Source organism: Arachis duranensis, chromosome 5, assembly GCF_000817695.3.
Source record: "Arachis duranensis cultivar V14167 chromosome 5, aradu.V14167.gnm2.J7QH, whole genome shotgun sequence".
In the NCBI taxonomy this organism is placed as follows: domain Eukaryota; kingdom Viridiplantae; phylum Streptophyta; class Magnoliopsida; order Fabales; family Fabaceae; genus Arachis; species Arachis duranensis.
Window position 1 is genome coordinate 18464779 of NC_029776.3, and position 19017 is coordinate 18483795.

At 34.4% G+C, this 19017-nt stretch overlaps 5 protein-coding genes across 9 annotated transcripts; 3 read left to right on the plus strand and 2 right to left on the minus strand.

The window, feature by feature from the left end:
- Positions 1–3: 3 nt before the first annotated feature.
- Positions 4–5235, plus strand: LOC107488546 (uncharacterized). 3 transcript variants are annotated; one of them, XM_052261320.1, is made up of 9 exons: positions 4–307; positions 1495–1604; positions 1823–1926; positions 2168–2343; positions 2488–2590; positions 2664–2708; positions 2791–2899; positions 3075–3366; positions 4692–5235. In XM_052261320.1, the coding sequence occupies exons 4-9, from the start codon at positions 2296–2298 to the stop codon at positions 4881–4883; spliced, it is 789 nt and encodes a 262-aa protein (XP_052117280.1). In that variant the 5' UTR covers positions 4–307; positions 1495–1604; positions 1823–1926; positions 2168–2295; the 3' UTR covers positions 4884–5235. The 3 variants fall into 3 exon arrangements, with proteins under 3 accessions (XP_052117280.1, XP_020998037.1, XP_052117281.1); XM_021142378.2 differs by having other exon boundaries at positions 1513–1604; XM_052261321.1 differs by having other exon boundaries at positions 1513–1604; positions 2202–2343.
- Positions 5236–6635: 1400 nt separating this feature from the next.
- Positions 6636–7362, plus strand: LOC107488545 (uncharacterized). Its single transcript, XM_016109298.3, has one exon. It carries the CDS (start codon positions 6859–6861, stop codon positions 7360–7362), a length of 504 nt encoding a protein of 167 aa, XP_015964784.3. The 5' UTR covers positions 6636–6858.
- Positions 7363–8474: 1112 nt separating this feature from the next.
- On the minus strand, positions 8475–11014 carry LOC107488544 (protein OBERON 1). Of its 3 annotated transcripts, none has more exons than XM_052262438.1 (4): positions 10443–11014; positions 9384–9925; positions 9223–9298; positions 8475–9104 (listed from the first exon to the last, which is right to left on the minus strand). In XM_052262438.1, the coding sequence occupies exons 1-4, from the start codon at positions 10792–10794 to the stop codon at positions 8680–8682; spliced, it is 1395 nt and encodes a 464-aa protein (XP_052118398.1). In that variant the 5' UTR covers positions 10795–11014; the 3' UTR covers positions 8475–8679. The 3 variants fall into 3 exon arrangements, with proteins under 3 accessions (XP_052118398.1, XP_015964780.1, XP_015964782.1); XM_016109294.3 differs by having other exon boundaries at positions 9384–9943; positions 10443–11013; XM_016109296.3 differs by having other exon boundaries at positions 9223–9289; positions 9384–9943; positions 10443–11012.
- A 1138-nt stretch (positions 11015–12152) lies between these two features.
- Positions 12153–14484, minus strand: LOC107488543 (uncharacterized). The gene is made up of 3 exons (XM_052262439.1): positions 14124–14484; positions 13964–14055; positions 12153–13870 (listed from the first exon to the last, which is right to left on the minus strand). The coding sequence occupies exons 1-3, from the start codon at positions 14482–14484 to the stop codon at positions 13805–13807; spliced, it is 519 nt and encodes a 172-aa protein (XP_052118399.1). The 3' UTR covers positions 12153–13804.
- A 3347-nt stretch (positions 14485–17831) lies between these two features.
- LOC107488540 (glyoxylase I 4) lies at positions 17832–18620 on the plus strand. The gene is made up of 3 exons (XM_016109292.3): positions 17832–18005; positions 18074–18307; positions 18380–18620. Exons 1-3 carry the CDS (start codon positions 17922–17924, stop codon positions 18494–18496), a joined length of 435 nt encoding a protein of 144 aa, XP_015964778.1. The 5' UTR covers positions 17832–17921; the 3' UTR covers positions 18497–18620.
- The last annotated feature ends 397 nt before the right edge of the window (positions 18621–19017 follow it).

Below are 19017 nucleotides of genomic sequence, written 5' to 3' on the forward strand. Positions count from 1 at the left end.
TAACCCGCCGTAACCCCTTCCTCTCTACGATGACTACCCGAACCCATTCTTCCCACTACCACTCTTCGCTAGCTCTCCTTCTCTGACCCCTCACTGTCCCACGCAACCCCTTCCTCTCACTCTTCATCACTCGTCGCTGGCTCTGCCTCTCTCCCTCTCCGCCGTAATTGAAGCCTCACTCTGTGATCTAGCACTCTCTCAATCCCCACTCTCCCAAACCCTCACTCATCGCTGCCTCTCCCTCTCTCAACCCTCTCTGCCGCATCCCTCACCTCAATCGCGTTCAGCTCCCTCCCTGGAAAAAAAGGTTAAGCTCTTTTCAGGGTTTTTCAATTGTTTCAGCATTTTTTTTATATTAATAATAACTGTGGTTTTCTTGTTCAAATTCATGCGTGGTTTCACGATTTCATTGTTTTTTAGGGTTCAATTGTTGGTAGATAGTAGTTGTCTGTTGTTAACTTGTTATGGATTGGTGAGATTAGTCCATTTTAGTGGGTCGGTTGAATTAGATTCTGGATGGTCCTTTGCTTCGGGTTGAATTTTTTGTGTTGTGTTTTTTTTTTTTTTCGTTTTTTTTTTTTGTTTCGTCTTTTTTTTTTCTAAGTTAAATGCTGTGAATTTTGTTATTTGTTGAAAACTGCGTTTCCTGCTCTTGAGTGTATATTGTGTGTCATTGGCATTAATGGAGCATGGATACAAATACAATAGCTGTGAAGTTATTAAAATGTTTACAATTGTGGATTGCTTTTAGAAATTGCTGATAGATTGCTTTTACAATATGTCAGCGAGATAATGAGTGATGTCTTTTAGAATTTTGGTGTGATGGTTTTGTTAAATCATGTCATTTTAATGCCATGATCACTGCAAGGCTTGTGCATCTAGAATTTATGATGATCTGGTTGTTGATTACCTTATACTTTTTGTCCCTACAAATGCTATTAACTTATGACATATGTTGATGATATTTGGTATCTTGATTCTTGAATGAACTGATGGATAAATGTTAAAAGTTACAATTGTAATTATATTGAGCACATGAACTTTAATTTTGAATAGCTTCTATTGCAATGTTGGTTAGTAACTTGTACTAAAGTTTACTTTTGAATTGCTGAATTTTGATTTTCAAGTGTGTGCTGTACATACCTTGGACATTCTTTTGGAATATTGCAGTTTAGAACTGGATGAAGTTGAATACCTATAGTTTCTGTTTGGTAAAACTGGATGAAATTGAACACCTATAGTTTTTGTTTGGTTTGTGAAATTTTTCCATGTTTTCATTTTCATAGATCTCTAATTTTAAAATTATGTGAAAGAAAAAGTAAAAATAAAATACATGAAAATTCTAAAAACAGATAAGATTGAAATTGAAAACACAAGCCATGCTTTTGATAAGCATAGATCACATAAAGCTTATTTTCATTTCAGCTTTTGATAAGCATACATCATTCTACCCATAATATAAACTAACAATTATTTTATTTCATCTTTTGATAGTTCTTTGTTTACTTACAGCTCAGAAACAAGTAAAAGGCAAGAGATACACGAGACTGGTACTAGATTAGTAGATTTGGTGATCTTGCGGTTCCTCCAAATCATCCTGCTATGTAAGATTTTATTGTTATTTTTGTTTTAATGGAGATTTTTTGAACTCAAAGTTTGCTATTCTATCTAGATGAAGTTTGTTGAACCCAAAAAGTTTGCTATTCATGCTAAGTCAAAGGATACCCAAAAAATTTCTTTGTTGTTGATTTTGTGTCTAATGTGAGTGTCTCTGGAAATTCGGTAATTGTTTAAACGGAATTGCATTCACTTATTTTGATAGTTCTTTGTTCGCTGCTGCCACCACACCTCTCATTCTGCTGCTGTGGTACTGCTCCGCTGCTATTCTGCCTAGCCATCTGCTGCATTCACTTATTTTCCCAGCAGGTTAATGACTCATCAGCTGCTTATTTTTATTTTTGTCCTTGTTTAGATTGAGCCTTGTACGTAAATTAAAGGAAATAATGTTACATCAAATATTATTGGGCTTTCTGGCTTAAAATATTCTGACAATACAAAATGTTCTTTTTTAACTTTTCTTAACAAGTTGATCAAACCACTAATTATTTTTTTCTAAAAATTTAGATCACAAAATTGTTACTAATTTTTTATTTTTCTTTAATATCAGCTTATTGACAGTTCTCTGTTCACTTCCGCACCAGCTGATCCTCTTTTATTCTGCTGCTTTGCTGCTGAGACGCTGCTCTGCTGCTATACTTAGCCATTTGCCTAGAGTTATCAACCAATCTGTGGCTAATGCCGGACCCCTTAGTAGATCTCGAACAGGCTCTTCACCTCAAAAGGGTACCTCTTTCTCTATATCCCGTTTTGGCTTTGGTTGTGAAAAATGTTAGTTAAATTAGGTTTTTTTCTCTTAGGCAGATCGCAGGGGGTATTCAGAATTCTTTGTTGTTGATGATATCTGCATTAATGCCTTGTTTCCACTAGGAAAAATTGACAGCTGAGGAGGCAAATTTTCTTGTATCATATAGATACAAAGCTCTGAATGAATTCGCTACTGCATTTGCTGGGGGTGCTGCTACCTGGGCAGGTCAGTCACACATGGGAATTTGTTCTTTCTCGAAGATGCATTCTTCCTGACTTTGTCTATTCCTTTATTGCAGCAACTTGGAAGCTCTGGAAACCATTTCGAGTCTACCTTTCAGCAGGTACAAGAAACCATCTCGTTGTAATTTTATCTAATAAGGCCTTTGTACCTTCTGCTTGTTTCATGTCTTGTAAACTTTGCAGGAGCAGGAGCTTTCTCAGGGATGTGGATGTTTTGGAGATCCTGGTATTCTTCTATAGATCAGATTCTTTCCATGGATGGCAGTATATTACAGAAGGAGTTAGCAAATATGTCGGTCTTCTCATCTCATTTAATGAACTATTTTTGTTTCTGCTATAAGCTTCTATTTGTATTACATTCTCTGGTATTCCTTAGTTGACATTATTGTTTTGCATTCCTATTCTGTAGAGAAAAGGCATCCTGTGCGTTTTCCCATTCATAAGTTGAGTTTGTTGCTTAATGACAGATTGCTAACAAAGTACCCGACTGATACTTATCCACTTCTAAAGCCAATTATGTCAAAGCACTTCTATGTAGAGAGGATTTTTGATGATTCAACCCCCAATACAGCCAAGTTAAGATGGCGATACCGGAATTTCTATAGTGATAATGCAGTCCATGGTCACAGGGCACACGATAATGATTCTAATGCTAAAACCAAAGGCGACTCTCCCAATGGTTCACATAATGATTCACGAGGAGATTCCAAAACTGTCAATGGCAGCAAAAGTCCAAATCTTGAGGCAAGACGTATTTTTGTAAGTATTACTAGACTTCCTTGCCCCTGTTCTCTAATTAAATACTAGAGATACAACTTAACAACTAAAGATTAAGGACAAGAGTTGAATAATAAAGATGATGCCATAGCTTTGGAATGGTGGTCTTTACTATCAAATGTGCATCATATCCCCAAGCATAGTAATAAATATGTTGGTGAGGCCAAATTCGCTTTAACTCTGCTTCAAAAGCTCGAGAAAGAAGCCAATGCAGTGTTTTAAAATATCGGTTATGGCGGCGCCATGGCGGTATGGCGTGGCGGAATTTGGCCTCACCGCCATACAGAGGCCACCGCAACGTGGTTTTCGGTTTTTTCAGATTTTTTGAAAAAATTGGGGGTAATTGGGTAATTTAGGAATCCCTAAGTGATACCTGTAACCCTAATTAGCCTCTGTTATTCAAAAACTTCTCTTCCTATCTTATTCACGTCAAAAACGGCTCTCCGTCTCTGTTCTCTCTTCTCTGTGCCTGCTGTCGGCGCCGTTCCTCGCCGCTTCCCGTCGCCGCCCATCGTCGCTGGTGGTCGCCACCCGTCGCCGCTGGTGGTTGCCGCCACTCATCACCACAGTTCCCTCTCTTTCTGGTTCGTAGTTACATACATTCCCTTTTTTTCCTTTGTTGTTCGTTCAGTTCATCGTTTCCTTCTCTTCCCTTATAAACCTCTCTTCCTCCAGACCAGCCCCTGATTCTAATACCCCTGCCCCTGCCCCTGCCTCTGCCTCTGCTGGTCATGCTGCTGGCACTGCTCCTGCTCATCCTGCAGCTGCTGTCCCTTCCAGTAGAATTGAAGCAATCGCTTTGGTCTTTCTTTTAAGTTTTTAGTTTTTATGTTCTCTGTCTTATGTTTATTTGCTGAATTTTCTATTTTATTTGCTGCATTAATTGGATGTCTTATGACTAGCAAAATGATTATATAGATTAGATTTTATAGTTTATTATATTTGCAATTTTTCTGCATGTTTTTTTGTACATATATATGCATTTTTTAGGTAATCCGCCATTTCCGCCATTTTCCGCAATTATTTTATGGCGGATTTTTGGCTCACCGCCATGAGCCGCCATCCGCAATCAAAAACTATGAGCCAATGGAGACCAACTTCCTTTTTGCATTAGTAATGTGGTCCATGGAAAAACCTTTGAGCTTTAGTAATCTTTCAAACTTGATTAGTGCCTATTGCAAATATAGAGTTCAGAAATTAGTGTAAACAATAGTTGCTATATCAACATATCATCTAGGCAATTATCAAAACCAGATTAGGATGAATCTTTTGGGTTTAAGATCAATTATTATTTTCACATATTGCAGGCAAAAGCTGTTCTTGATACCATGACAGAGCTAGACCCTCTTGATAGTCTTTTTGATGATGGTTCGCCCCAGGAGGAGATTCACCATCCCAACTCCCCCGACAAACCATCAGGAACACATAATCGAAGCCACAGAAGATCTCGCCGTAGGCGTCGTATGCGTAATCATGAAGACCTTTCAAAGATGGATTGATCGATATTTTCCTTTGCCTCCAGAATATTGCGTAGGGCTAAAGACAACAAAGATGGATTGTCTCTTTCATGGAACTAAGCCTCTAATTTTGCTGGTTGTTCTTGTCACCTTTTGGGACATAACTGTTTTCTATATAAAAATAAAATTTAACTCTTCATAGCTGTTTCTTATATAAAAATAAAATTTAAGTCTTCAATGCTGTGTCTGTCTGAGGAGACTCGATAACAAATTATCAGAGTTTGAGCATATTTACTTATTGTTTTCTATGATACTACATAACAGAAATTATTTTTAATATGAAAATAGAGATGATATTTTGGTTGAATATTGACATTTGGAATGTATTACAGTATTGTGAAAATTATTTAACACGTCCCTCACGTGTTGGCTAGGATGTTATCACGTGTAATTTTCTTTATATGAAAAAGACTATTGGATAATGAATTGTAGAATTTGATTTTGATGTAAGTCACATTTTAAAGTGTGGTTAAACAAATATATTTATGAGATGTTTTGGACATCTTTATTGGAGTAGGTGTTAATAAATTATCAGAATGTTTTTTTTTTTTTACTAAAGATAGAAAAATTTGAACTTACAACTTCTAAGTGAGTATGGAGAGACTATGCTATTTGAGCTATAGTTTGTTGGCAAATTATCAGAATGTTATTACTTTTTATATGTTAAAAATAAATCCTCAGAATTTTTATGATGTTAATATAATCTGCTTACTCATATGAGCAACAATTTATATGGCATACTCGTACAGATAAATTCTATGATAAGTTTTAACTAGATTTTTGTTTCGTATAATAGTATGTTATAATATCTTTGTACTAGATATAAATTTAATGTCCTCAACAGATTTAATTGAATTTTAAATAAATTTGGTAAAATATAGTTTCATTATCATTATATGTAAAAAGACATTGTTGGTGTTGGTAAAGAGAGTGTTACACGGACACCAGAGTTAGGCTGGATATGACACGGAAGGTAGTAACTTCTGTCCATTTCCCATTGATGAAGGGATGCCCTACAATCAGTGTACCACACTAAGCGAAAATGAAAGATAAAATTACCTTCTTAATAATCTTTTGGAGGAAGGATCATGACACCTTCCCCCTCTGTCTTCGTCTTATTGAATTTGCATGGGTTAAGAAGTCAAAAACCATCGTTTTCACTTTTAAACATCACTTGAACATAACTAGTAAAGCCATGCAGTTAAGGTGCAGGCCTGCAGGGGGTTCGACGCATGCATGAACTAATCTCATCATAAATATTAAATAATCATTCATGCATTGTTCGTCCTCATAAATCATGATTAATTTTTTTTACTTGTTTGTGTAATCTATTTCTTCTACCATATAAATATGTAATGGTTGATATAGACAAGTTGGGTTTTATTCTACTGAGTAATCACTTCAACAAAATCGTATTTTTCTATTTTAATTTCTAAAAACATAAATCCAAAAGAATGTCTCACCACTAGTGCATTTCATGGCCTGTATTGTTTTAAATTTAATTGGCTATGAATTTGCTTTTCTCCTTAATTACTTTTTTTTTTATTTTTTCAGTATTTATAGATACGTGGCCTCATTATTTAACACTAGACAAGAAAATGAAAACCAACATTTTAAATTTTTAATAATAGGAAAAAGATGAACCCAAACAGAAACAAAAAAACTAAAATTAAATCACGAAAAAAAAATTAACTAGAACAAAAAGAAGGCATCATCTTTGTGTGTGTGAATTTGAACCCATCTATATAACAGGAGAAAGAAAAGAAGAGAACTAGAAATAACAGAAAAGCATGGGAGTAAATAAGAAGAAGTAGAAGGGCAATATGGAAAATGATGGGAATGTTTATCTTATTCTTGGCAGCAAAAACACAAAATAAAGCAGAGATTCTCCATATCTACATACAAACAAATAAAAAAGGTAAATAAGAAGCAGCTTCTTCTTCATCAGACGAATACGATGACAAGGAAACGCAGCATCAGCATCCAATACGAAATCATGAACACGAACCCTCTCTCGGAGGCAGAGTTGCTCCTCGCTCTCACTCCCTCCGATTCCAAGAAGCTCAGGAGGCTCCCTCACGTGTTCAGCAAGGTGCTCCAGCTCCCACTCAGCTCCGATGCTGACGTGTCCGTTGAGGAATGGCCACACTGCTTCCGATTCGTGGCCGACGCACCGGCAGGCATCGCTACTGTTGAAGCTTCCACCTTCCACCTGCACCCTGGGATTACCAAGCTTGTCGTCAGGGATTCTCAAACTGATTTCACGGAATTGTCCTTTGATGAGTTCGACCTCCACCTTGACGTGTGGCGGTTTCGACTACCAGAATCCACGTGTCCGGAGATGGGCACTGCTATCTTGCTTGATGGACAGCTCATCGTTACGGTGCCCAAACATCAACGTGGTGTTGATGACAATAGAGCCATGGTGGATGCTGGAACATTTGTGCTTGTATGCTGGTAAAAATAAGAACCATATCTTTCTCCATTACTTTTACTTATGTGATGTTGATTAGTTAACGATTGTGATTTTATGGAGATGGCTGGTACGTGGGAATTATGTGGTTTCATATTTTTATTGAAATTAGCACTGCCTACTACACCTATTTGTTAGTTGCTGTGGTTATCACATTAGCATTACTCCTTTGGAGTTGTGCTAGAGCTAAAAGAACCCAATGTTCATTATTGGGGATAGTAATAAACTTCCACTATGCTACATATATACCAAAACAACAATGCTAGGAACCAACTCTATATAAGCCAAGAATCAGCAACTGGTAAATCAGAGGCATCGGTGACTTTAACCAGATGTTATTAATAGGCACACGGATGTTTCTTTTCTCTTGTAAATTGGATGATTTTGGATATGATTTCTATGTTTCATGTGTTACCCATTAATAAAACATAATTAATTATATGGAACTAACTAATTAATGATCAAATGATCTGTTCCGTGATTCTCTCCTATCACTAGCGTATCTTCCCTCATATTTTAAACATGGTCAACAATAATTTAAAAAACAAATTAAATTATAAATTAATAAAATTAATTATAATTAATTATGTTATTCCATTCTTAGCTGATTATTAGTTGGTTCCATATACTTTTCCATACCCAAATCAACCACCAAAGTCAGCTACTATTATAAAATACACATTGAAATATAAATTCATATTAAAAATAAATTAAACTATACATATATTTATACATAAATACATTGGTAACTAATTTTAATATACAAATAATATTATTAAACTATGAGGAATGCTAAAAGGGTCATCAGAATTTATTGGTTATGAGTTAGCCATCAATATTTAAAAATATGGGATAAAATATGTGATTAGATTACTAGACTAAAAAATTAAATTAATAACTAATAAGGGTCAAAAACAATAAATTCTAATGATCTCATAGCATTTCTCATAAACTATTAATAATCAAAATATTAAAAAAATGAATTCATAGTATATCGTTTATATTAGTTATTGTTTTGATGAAAAAAAAAAAGAAAAAATATAAGGTATTGCTTGTGAAAATTTGTTTCCCGCAATACGAGAGGATGTGATCTTTTAATCTTAGGCTTCAACAATCTCAACCGAAAATGATATTGCTACATTATGGAGGAAAAGAGTATATCGTTTTATTTCAACATCACTTGAATTACAGATCTAATCTAACAAAGCATCCAAATGCCACCTGATTTTACTCGGAAAAAGGCCAGATTGGTGGCTCAATGATACAAAGACTAATAGAAAAATTCAAATTAGAAAATTTACAAGTTTAATCTGTAATTTCTACATCAAAGTGTTCCTTTAAAATATCTTTGGATGTCTTACCAAAACCATTGGCTATCTTCTTCAGAACTTCAAATTTAGCCACTTCCTCTCCAATTTGCTCCTTTCTTTTTCTGATAGCATGGGACAAGAGATACGAATTAGATGAATTCTTACCTTCGTATTCAGACTTTTCGAGGTCTAATTGCTGATATAAATTTTGTAAATAAGTCTTGTGTGATTGGAGTTTCTCTTCTGCTAATTTGTACTCAAACTCCTGAGACTTTTTGAGAGCATAGAGAACTTGATCAACTTCCGCCTCAAATTTTAAAGACTGAGATAGACAATCATAGGATTCCTCCCCTGTTCTAACATTTGATGGGCTTCCATGAACGGTAGCTTCCATTACATCACCGTCATGATCTGATAAGCCTGTTTATAGATTACCAAAAGAAAACATAGATGACACAACTACTGCTACGGTGGCAGGGAAATGAAAGAAGCTGCCAGCCAGTGCTTTGACAATGAATTAATGGGAAAAGATTCTTACCGGTAGAATAAGCAGTAAGAGAGTCATCAGGCATCCACGTATCTTCACGATTAGTCCCACACTTGAGCTGATGCAACTATTCAATTGGTCACGAGCTTTTACAAAGTGTTAAAGGATGACAAGGAAGATAATTAGTATCTCTTTCACCAAAGAGTCATTACCTTTGAGATGGCTAATTCAATATGTCTTAGCAACTCCTTTGCATCGGCCTTTTGTGAACCACGTAAGATACAAGCACCAAGATTCAAAATCTTTCTCCGAATTTCATCGTCCGAATCAATAGTGTCACACGTTTGGAGAAGCTTATTAACATAAGAAATTAGATCAGTCCTCACGTCACACCTTCGGCAATGGTACTCTGAATCTAACCCAATACTTCTTCCAACAGTGCCAGCCAAGCGTGCTCGAAGAGCACATTCCATGTGAGCAACATGACCACAGACACCCTCGTCGTTCTTTACTTGGCACTTGATGAAACTATATCCACCATAAGCCGAACTAACCATTTTGCTACAAAGAATGCAGCAACAATCACGGCAAAAACCAGGCTCAGAACAGCAAATATCGCACGACATGGCTGGCAAATATTTTTCTGCTTCTTCCAATATTAGGCTAGTACACTTCTTATTCCCAGCCTTACATCTAACAGCTTCAGTATCAGAATCTGACTGTTCAGCTGGGATCTGCTTAAGAGGCACAGCAGCTATAGGCAACATATTGCCTTCAGTGTAGAACATCAGGAGAAAAACATAGTAATTTACAGTATAAACTTTTCAACTGGCGCCAGTGCCAAAGGTAAGAGAAAGAAAAGAAAGAAGAAAAGCATCATTTCATAACTAAGAGGAAATGGAATCCAATAGATTTTGTATAATTGTGCGGATTACCAATCAGTTTATCACACACAATGTTCCAATGATGTAGCAAAAATAGAACATCATTCATCACATGAAAAAATAATCCACCTAATAACGATGAAGAAGTCCATCTTTATTATTTAGTTTTTTGCAATCTTACGTCCTTTCTTCGTTCAAATTAAGAATCATCAGTTAAATGTGAGGAAGATAATTCAGCAAATATCTGAATCCCGTTCACCTTTACACATGTTAATATTGCAGAATCACAAAACTTGATCCACTAGAGTGCTCGTGGATGAACTCAATAAAATGCAAAGCAATATATAAAAAACGAGAGAAAGAGAGCAGGAAAAAGGAAGAAGAGACCGTTTGTTGAAGGATAAGGAACGGCAGGGATTCTCCAGGTGAAGGAAGAGAAGAAGGCACCGAGATCAGCTTCGGGGAAATTAGCTTTGAGGTATCGCTCAACGGCAAGCTTGCTGGCGAAGATGTGCTGCTTGCGAGCGGATCCTGAATGGTTGTTGAGACGTTCCGGCAAGTACAGGTAGCGATCCTGAAAGTATCCGGCGGGCGTGATCCTCCTCCCCGTCCTCCATCCCCAGTTGTCCCCTTTCTGTGGCCAGTTCTCTGGCGCATATGGCGAGCCTTCACCGGATTCTTCTGGCGCCACCGGCCGATTGTTGAAAGAACCATTTTCTGCTTTTCCATTCTCATTCATCTTACCCTCTTTCTTGCTCGTTAGGGTTTATGGTTTCAGTCAGCTGAGAATTCTATTAAAGGAATATGATTCAGTAAACGGATAAAATGAGTAATTTGGAGTATTAATTAATAAAAGCGTTTGTTACTTGTTAGTTGAGAATGAGATGAGTGAGAGTGCAAAGTACAAAATTAAAATAGGGTTTCCTTTCCAAATCTTAACAGTAACATGCGAAAAATGGTGCTGCCAAGGTCAAAACTCAACAAATTGCAAAACCCAAGGCAAACAAAAGTAGTAAGTGTGTTTGGAAAGTTCTTAATGGGATGAAATTTAATTAAATTCCAAAACGAATCGAACTAATTCTTAAATTTGGAACATAAAGAATTAAATGAAAACAAATAGTTAAAGTATATGTAATATTTATTACTATGTTATCCTTGATAAAAAAGAGAAATGAGTATATTTAAAAAATTCAATTATGTCAAGGTTAATTTAGATATTTTAACTTTAAGTTCAAATTGCATTAGATTGGATTTGCAAATCAGACATATTTTGGTTTGATTTATTTTTGACTTGAAGATGAGAATTAAAATTCTCAAAAGAGTTTAAATCAATTTATTTTTATGTTTTAAAGCAAGAAAAAAAATTAATTCTAATGAGAGTTCTAATTCTAATTCTCAAAAAAATCGAACAAAGTGGATTTGAGAGGTTTATTACGGATAAAAACGGGTATTCCATTTATTTTATATCTTTTAACTAACAGTAGTGCTACGTTACCAATTTTTTATCTGCCAAAATCTGCCAACTTGAGTTGGGCTAGACATGAAGCCCATCTATTAAATAAAGCCACATCTAAGTTAATCATGATTTAATCCTAATTTATCACGTGTTGGTAATAATTGGCAGATTCTCTCTTGGTAACGTATACTTTTCCTTTAACTAATAATCTAAATATAAAAAATATGAACATATTAGTGCTATTTTTTCCTCACCCGCAATACACGATTAAAAGTTTTCTAAAAATTCAATGCAAAATTTGTTTGCCACTCATGCAGAGTTTGTTACCATTGACAGGACAAAAATTACCAATAAGAGAAAAAAACTCAATCACTAGTCACAACACAAGTACTGCTTTATTAAATACATATCTTATGCTCTCTATTCATTTGTGTGTCAGGGTAGACAATTAGAAAATGCACAAAAGCAACAGAAGAAATTAAGAAAAATTTAAATTTAACTTACTTATATTATGTAATATATTCTTTCGTTTTATGACGTCAATATGATATATGTTTATTTGAACAAATGATTCCAGAATTTTTTGAGTGACTGTAGAGTCATTCTTACATTGAATTTGGAAGATTATCTGTGTTACTTTTAGTATTTTGTAGCTGTAATTTATGCAGGGAAAGAACTTCTTACATAAAAGATATAGATAACAAAGTAATCACTCTTGCATATTCTTTTACATATATCAAATATAGTAGTCATCGGGATGGGAACCTCTAGAAGAGTATGATAAAATGTTAACCCCTTTATAAACTGATGAACCTTTCTTGTGCTTGGTTTCAACCTCTCCCATGTTGAACAATTGCTGGAATTGAGTTTGCAATCATTGCTTTAGCAGATTTCAGCTCCACTTTTCTAATGATGGATGGTTTCAAGGGCACGACAAATCTCTCTTCTTTTTAACTGAAGTTGCATGATTTGATCATCCATTGATTGTGTGTCTGAGCTACTTTGTCCTCCTCTTGTTCTCTGAATCTTTTTTGAGACAAGAAACCTTAAGCTTCTTTGCCTCAAGTTCTGCTAAGAATTTCTCTTCCACTTCAATGTTGACTATGGCCTCCTTGAAAGCCTCACTCACTAATGAAATTTCCTTCGCCAACTTCAACACTGAATGCAGGGTTAAGTCCCTGCAATTCACTAATTCAGCATCAAAGGTCTAAATCAACCATGTGAGATTCATTCCCCTTTTAAGACACTCCTTGTTGTAGAAACACTTCAGCAATAGAATAGTCAAATGAGAGTGACCATCCATTTCTTCCCATTCAAGTAACAAAATCTTACATGTGCATAAAAGAAAAAGTAATATGTTTGAGACTTTCCTGTTATTTTCACTAAAGTGAGAAAAAGTGAAGAATGGTTTGCGACTGAATATTATATCTGAAACTGAAGAATGAAGAATGGATAAGGTGAAAGCTTTACCTGGTGGGAATGTTGGAGGTGGTCTTGGAAGCCATGGATGTTAACAGCAAAGCACAAGTGAGTGTATTGCTTGGTTGGACTTCACACAACAAGGAAAGGGATGAAATGAAACAGGCAAAGGTGGAGAAATGGATGAGATGAAAGAATAAAAAAGGAGAGAGAGAATTTGTAACCAATTAAATAATGGTAAAGGTTTCAATTCGCTGACAATCTTAAAGCATCAATTGTGCTTCTTTGCACAAGTTCTTTGAAGCTGCTCTCTTTCTAGTTCTCTAAAGTATTAAAACAAAAACAACCACACGCAATTTTGCAAGAAAAGATTGGCAGTTTGCACAATCTGGATTCCATTCCACAAACCAAGATAACTATGATTGCCTCTTAATTGGGCAGCATGACATAGTAAAATTATCTAGTAATTCCATTCAATTTCCTTAAATACTGCATGGTTCTTTTTCCAATAAGGTTAAACATTGCTCTCTCATACGACAACTTTGATATCTATTCCACGATAGAATCCTATGACTAGACACAATTGCTATCTATCAACAGAGAAGCATATCCTGCAATGTGCAGAAATCATATGACCTGTTCTCTTGCAAAATTGAACGAAAGTAATATATATGTCACCTTGAAAGTCAATTTTCCCGTTTTAGTGAACATGGCAATAGATCAAACACCAAGACATGGAAATAAATGAAGAAACTTGTGCAAAATATTAAACTTTTCCCTTGTTTACCAGAAAGAGAGACTAATTGAGCAATAAGACTTAGGATTTACCGTTTATAGCACAGAATAGCCACCTATGACTGAGTATAATGCTGTTTCAGATATGAAGAGATGACTGTCGTAACAAGTATTCTTCATGGATACCCACCAACTGTTCTGCTACCTGCTTCCATCAATGAAAACAACAACACAGTTCCAATCACAAACATGCAGCAGGGAAATTAAAGCTGCAAATAGAAGAAATAAATATCCATACCTGTTCAATACTGCCATCTTCTATCTCTGTGTTAAATGTAAGCAACATGCATTCATGGAGCAGATTTTCCAAATCTTCAACAGGAACGGGTGCTGCAGAAAAAATTTATTAAAGGCATATAGTAAATCGAAAATTGAATGGATGAATGAAGAAATGATACCATAGGATTTGGATAAGGAAGAGAAAAGATGAGAAGCAAGGTGGTGGGATTTCTGGATGGAGTCAGAGCCACCCCATTGGTTGTTGACGGCCATTTGAAGGGCATGCCAGCCAGAGAGAAGCATAAGGATACCCTCATTCAGGAAAGTAGTCGCACATTCTTGTTTCTGCTGTTGCTTTGCCTCTGTTCTTGTTTCTGTTCCCCGTTTCATGGAATCCATCATAACAAGCTCCTCTAATGTGTGTTGGAAGAAGGAAAGATCATTCAAACAACACACACAGAAGAAAGAGAAGGGTGCGTGGGAGAACAAATTCAAAAGACAGAGAAAGTCTTGTATAAATGTATGATGAAGGAAGGCCATTGTTTCTTCCTTGTTAGCTATATGTGGAAGGGAAAAAAACAATTCATATATTTTTATTTTGTTTCTTCTGTTATAATATTTGTATTGCCGTTTTCTTCGTGAATCGAACACTAAGGAAAGCTTCGTTACTCCGATAAACATATGCGTATAATGCCACGAACTTTAAGGATGAAAATTTAGAGATGAATGAAGGTAAAGATCATTATATTATCATTTACTTATTAACATTAAAAGCATATTTTTTCTCCTTAATTATTACTCACATATATAGTAAATCATTATTCCTTTTCTCTAACTCAATGCTTTTAACTTTTAAATATTTTTAGTTATATAAGGCATAAAAAATCATCAAATATTGGTGATGTACTTTTCTAAATGGAATAATCGTTCAAATAATATATACCCTGAAATTTTAATTATATATTTAAACTTACTCCACTAAACTATTTCATGAATACACAAAGGTAATTGATAGATGTAAGATGCTATACTAAAGTTTGGTTTGTTAAAATTTTTTAAAAAAGATGTTTGTATTTTTTTATATTATATTTGGTAAATCAAAAAAATTACGTGCTTATATTTATAGCTTTTAAAAGATAAAAATATTTTTAAGGATAAATAAAGTGGAACTTTTTAAATATGATTTGTGCTTTTTTTTTATTAAATTTTGATGGATGAAGGTTAATGATATTTGTTGAATTTTCTAAAATAATTATTATTCTGAGTTGTTAGTTTTTTGAAATAATATTATAGCAGATTTTTAAAATAATATTATTGTTGATTTCTGAAATAATAATTCAATATTGATGGTTAATTTAAATTATTCTATTAAATGTTTCTACTGAGTTAGTTTTGTCTAAATTAATTTTATTGATGGCAATGGTATATTTATTCCATCATGCTTCCGCCAATAGACTTATGAATGAATGCTTGGATGTAGATATGATCATATGAAGTTGCCTTTGTTCCCTTTCATATAGCTGAAAACTCAGGTGAAATCGACTTTGAAGTTGATATCTAAGAGCCGTTAGATAAAAATTTAGTTAAATCACTCAAATCATTTAACGGCTCTCAGGTATCAACTTCACGTTAACTCGACACCTGAATTTCCACCCATATATGATTCACATCACACTCCTATAGTCCTATGTTTCTGTTTTAGGTTGTGCTAAAAGCTTCAGGCCTTCAACCTAGGGGTGTAAGTTACCAAACCGGACCGAATTTTACCGCAAAACCGAACCGAAATTTACAACAACAGAAAGAAAAACCGAAAAAATCGGTTTTTTTTCGAATTAAACCGATCGGTTCGGTTCGATTTTCGGTTGGCTCAGTAAAAATCAAACCGAACCGAACCGAACCGAAATATTGGTTAAGAAACCTTGTTTTTACACATTTACCCTTTAACCTTGTTGTTTTGCTAGACATTTTTAATTGTCTTTGTTTTATGTTTAATTAAGTTGAATTTGTATTGGATTTGGATGTGATAAATTCTTGTTTTTCTAGTTTATTAAAGGTTTTAAATTTTATTTTATGGCATTTTAAGGTGTAAAAAAACCGAAAAAACCGACCGAACCAAACCGCTGTTGGTTTGATTCGGTTCGGTTCGGTTGCTCAAACTGCAGCCAACCGAACGGTTGGTCTCTTTAAAGAACCGATCAGGTCGGTTCGGTTGGTTTTCGATCCAAAACCAAACCGAACCGAACCGAGCCGATTACACCCCTACTTCAACCATCTCCAAATGTCGATTATTAGTTTCATAACTTAACTGCTTAAATAATCCACGAAAACTGTGGTATATGCTTGATTGAATTTGTTAAGTTGTCCCCAGTCTTTGGCAAATACAAATAATGTTCACGCATAGGATGGAGTTAAACAAGAATTTAACCTTTGTTTGACACATGCATGCGTGATAAGATTAGTATTACATTAGTATGAAAAAAATACTTAATTTGGTTTTTTAATTTGTATCCAAAGTCTTAATTTAGTCTCTAAATTTTTAATTGTCTTTATTTGATCTTCAAACTTTACGAATGTAACTTATGTTAATTTTTGGGATAGTTTTTGAGACACAAACATTAACAAAATACTCACGTAAACAGCCAGATGCCACTTTAAACTCTGTAAGATGACATCGTTCTTGTTTTGACACTCAAATAGCACAAAAAAAAAATCTTAAATGTATTTATTGAAATTTTTTCTCCTAAAATAAATGATCTGGTGTCGTTTTTGAGTTATTTAAGCGTCAAAACTAGAACAATATTTTACAAATTCTAGTGTGACATTTGATTGTTTAGTCACCATTAATATTTTTGTGTTAAAAATTATTCTAAAAACTAATACGAGTCACATTTACAAAAGAAACTAAAAAAGACAATTAAAACTTTAAAAATTAAATTAAAACTCGTGTCTAAATTCAAGAATCAAATTAAGTATTAACTTAATTGTTTGCCTTATTTATAAGCTCTTAGTCTCTTACACCTCATGTTATAAGTTTCACTGTAGCAGAATATTCTCTGATGTATTCCTGCAAATTTGAGATACAATTTTATGTTGCCCGTTATAATGCTCATTATTAATGAAATGAAATGAACCACCTCATGCAAAAATTTAACAGAATCTGTGATCCAACAAATACTTCTAACTTCTAATCCTGAATGTATTATTGGTTTGTTGTTGATGTGATTAGAAATATTGAGTTTGTGTGTTGATTAAAAATTAATTAGAAATTTTTTTTAAATTTTGAAAATGGAACAATAAAAAAGTATATTATTTAGTTCAAAACTTCTTCGTTCATAAATTTTGATGTTTTTGAATTTGTTTATAAATTTCTAATAATAAACTATAAATCAAATATTTAAAATTATATATTAAATTTTAATAATTTTATTTTATATTTAATTAAAATAAGTTCAATCACACCGATTTTATTCTCACAACTTTGATAAAAATTTTATCAAACCAAGTCTATCCATTGCGCTTCTAATTAAATTTACACACACAAAAAATGAATAATATTTTTTTTACTCAATCATACTAAGTATACATTAAAATCAGTTATAAAAATTAGTTATCAAAATAAAATACACATAAAAAATGAGTTAAATTACACATATATTTTTACACAAATAAAATACATGATAACTGATTTTAATATACAAATAATATTTTTTATTTTTTCTTATATTTATTTTTTATTTAACTTAATTTTTATTTTTTTACTAAAAAGTCTTTGGGTTTAATATTTTTCACTTTTATGAAATACAATTTTTTTATATTAAAATAAAGTTTTAATCTAACCTAATCTTTTGGATCTAGAAGGCGAGCGAATTGTCCATGCGGTGCATTTGTTAGCAATTGTAATTGTGTGGGAGCTAAGAAAGAAAACGGTACACGTATTTTAGCAAGTATAATCCGAAGCAGAAGCAGCAAAAGAAGAAATGGCGGCAGCTGAAGGAGTGAGCCTAAATCATATCTCTCGAGAGTCCTCTGACGTTAGGCGCCTCGCCAATTTCTACCAACAGGTTAGCCGCTTCCTTCGTCTCTTCAATTACCAAGTCATTAGCAATCTGTAATTAACTTTACGGTGCAGATACTTGGGTTCGAGCAAGTGGAGACCCCCAACTTCGGAGACTTCGAGGTTATATGGCTCCGCCTCCCATCATCTTTTATATACATCCATCTCATCGAGCGCGACCCAACCACCTCCCTCCCCGAGGGTCCATGGAGCGCCAGCTCTCCTGTCGCTGATCCCAAGAATCTCCCCAGAGGCCACCATATCTGCTTCTCCGTCTCCAACTTCGATTCCTTTGTCAACACCCTCAAGGTTTCCTTTTTACTTATTTATGTTATGCCTTTTGTTTCATTTTATTGAAACTTATCGTTTTGATATGTGCAGGACAAGGGTATCGAGACCTTTCAGAAATCCCTACCAAATGGCAAGATCAAGCAAGTTTTCTTTTTCGATCCAGATGGTAACGGTTTGGAGGTTGCAAGCCGGGAACAAGATTCCTAATTACTAGTATGTTTCTATGTATAACTATGAATCTATGATATGACGTATTGTGTTTGTGCCTTATCGTTTAACAACACTTGTAATCATGACCAATTTATATTATGCATGCGAGTTTCCAATCAAAGGCATTGATCAACACCCTAATACATCCTCTGCCAATTGCTAGCTTGAGTTCTTCTATCGCTTTTGTCATAACTTTTGGATTGCACAGTAATTCAATCGATGTAAATTTTACACTCTAGTAAGAATTGTTACAAACCTTACTTAAACCTGGACAAGCGAATTAGCAAGTGAATTTTTACGAGTGTGATGGTGAATTGGTGATTATCAAAATAAATCGAATATTGAAAGAATTTGTCACTGTCTCGGGTGATTTACAAAGAATTTATAGATATAGTACAACTTTCTCGAGAATGAACATAACAAACAGGTTGCAGCAGTTACTGCTGGACTGCTGGTCACTTGGACTGGTGGCTTCTGTTGAATACTTTATACAACAACAAATGCAGGTCCTCCAATAC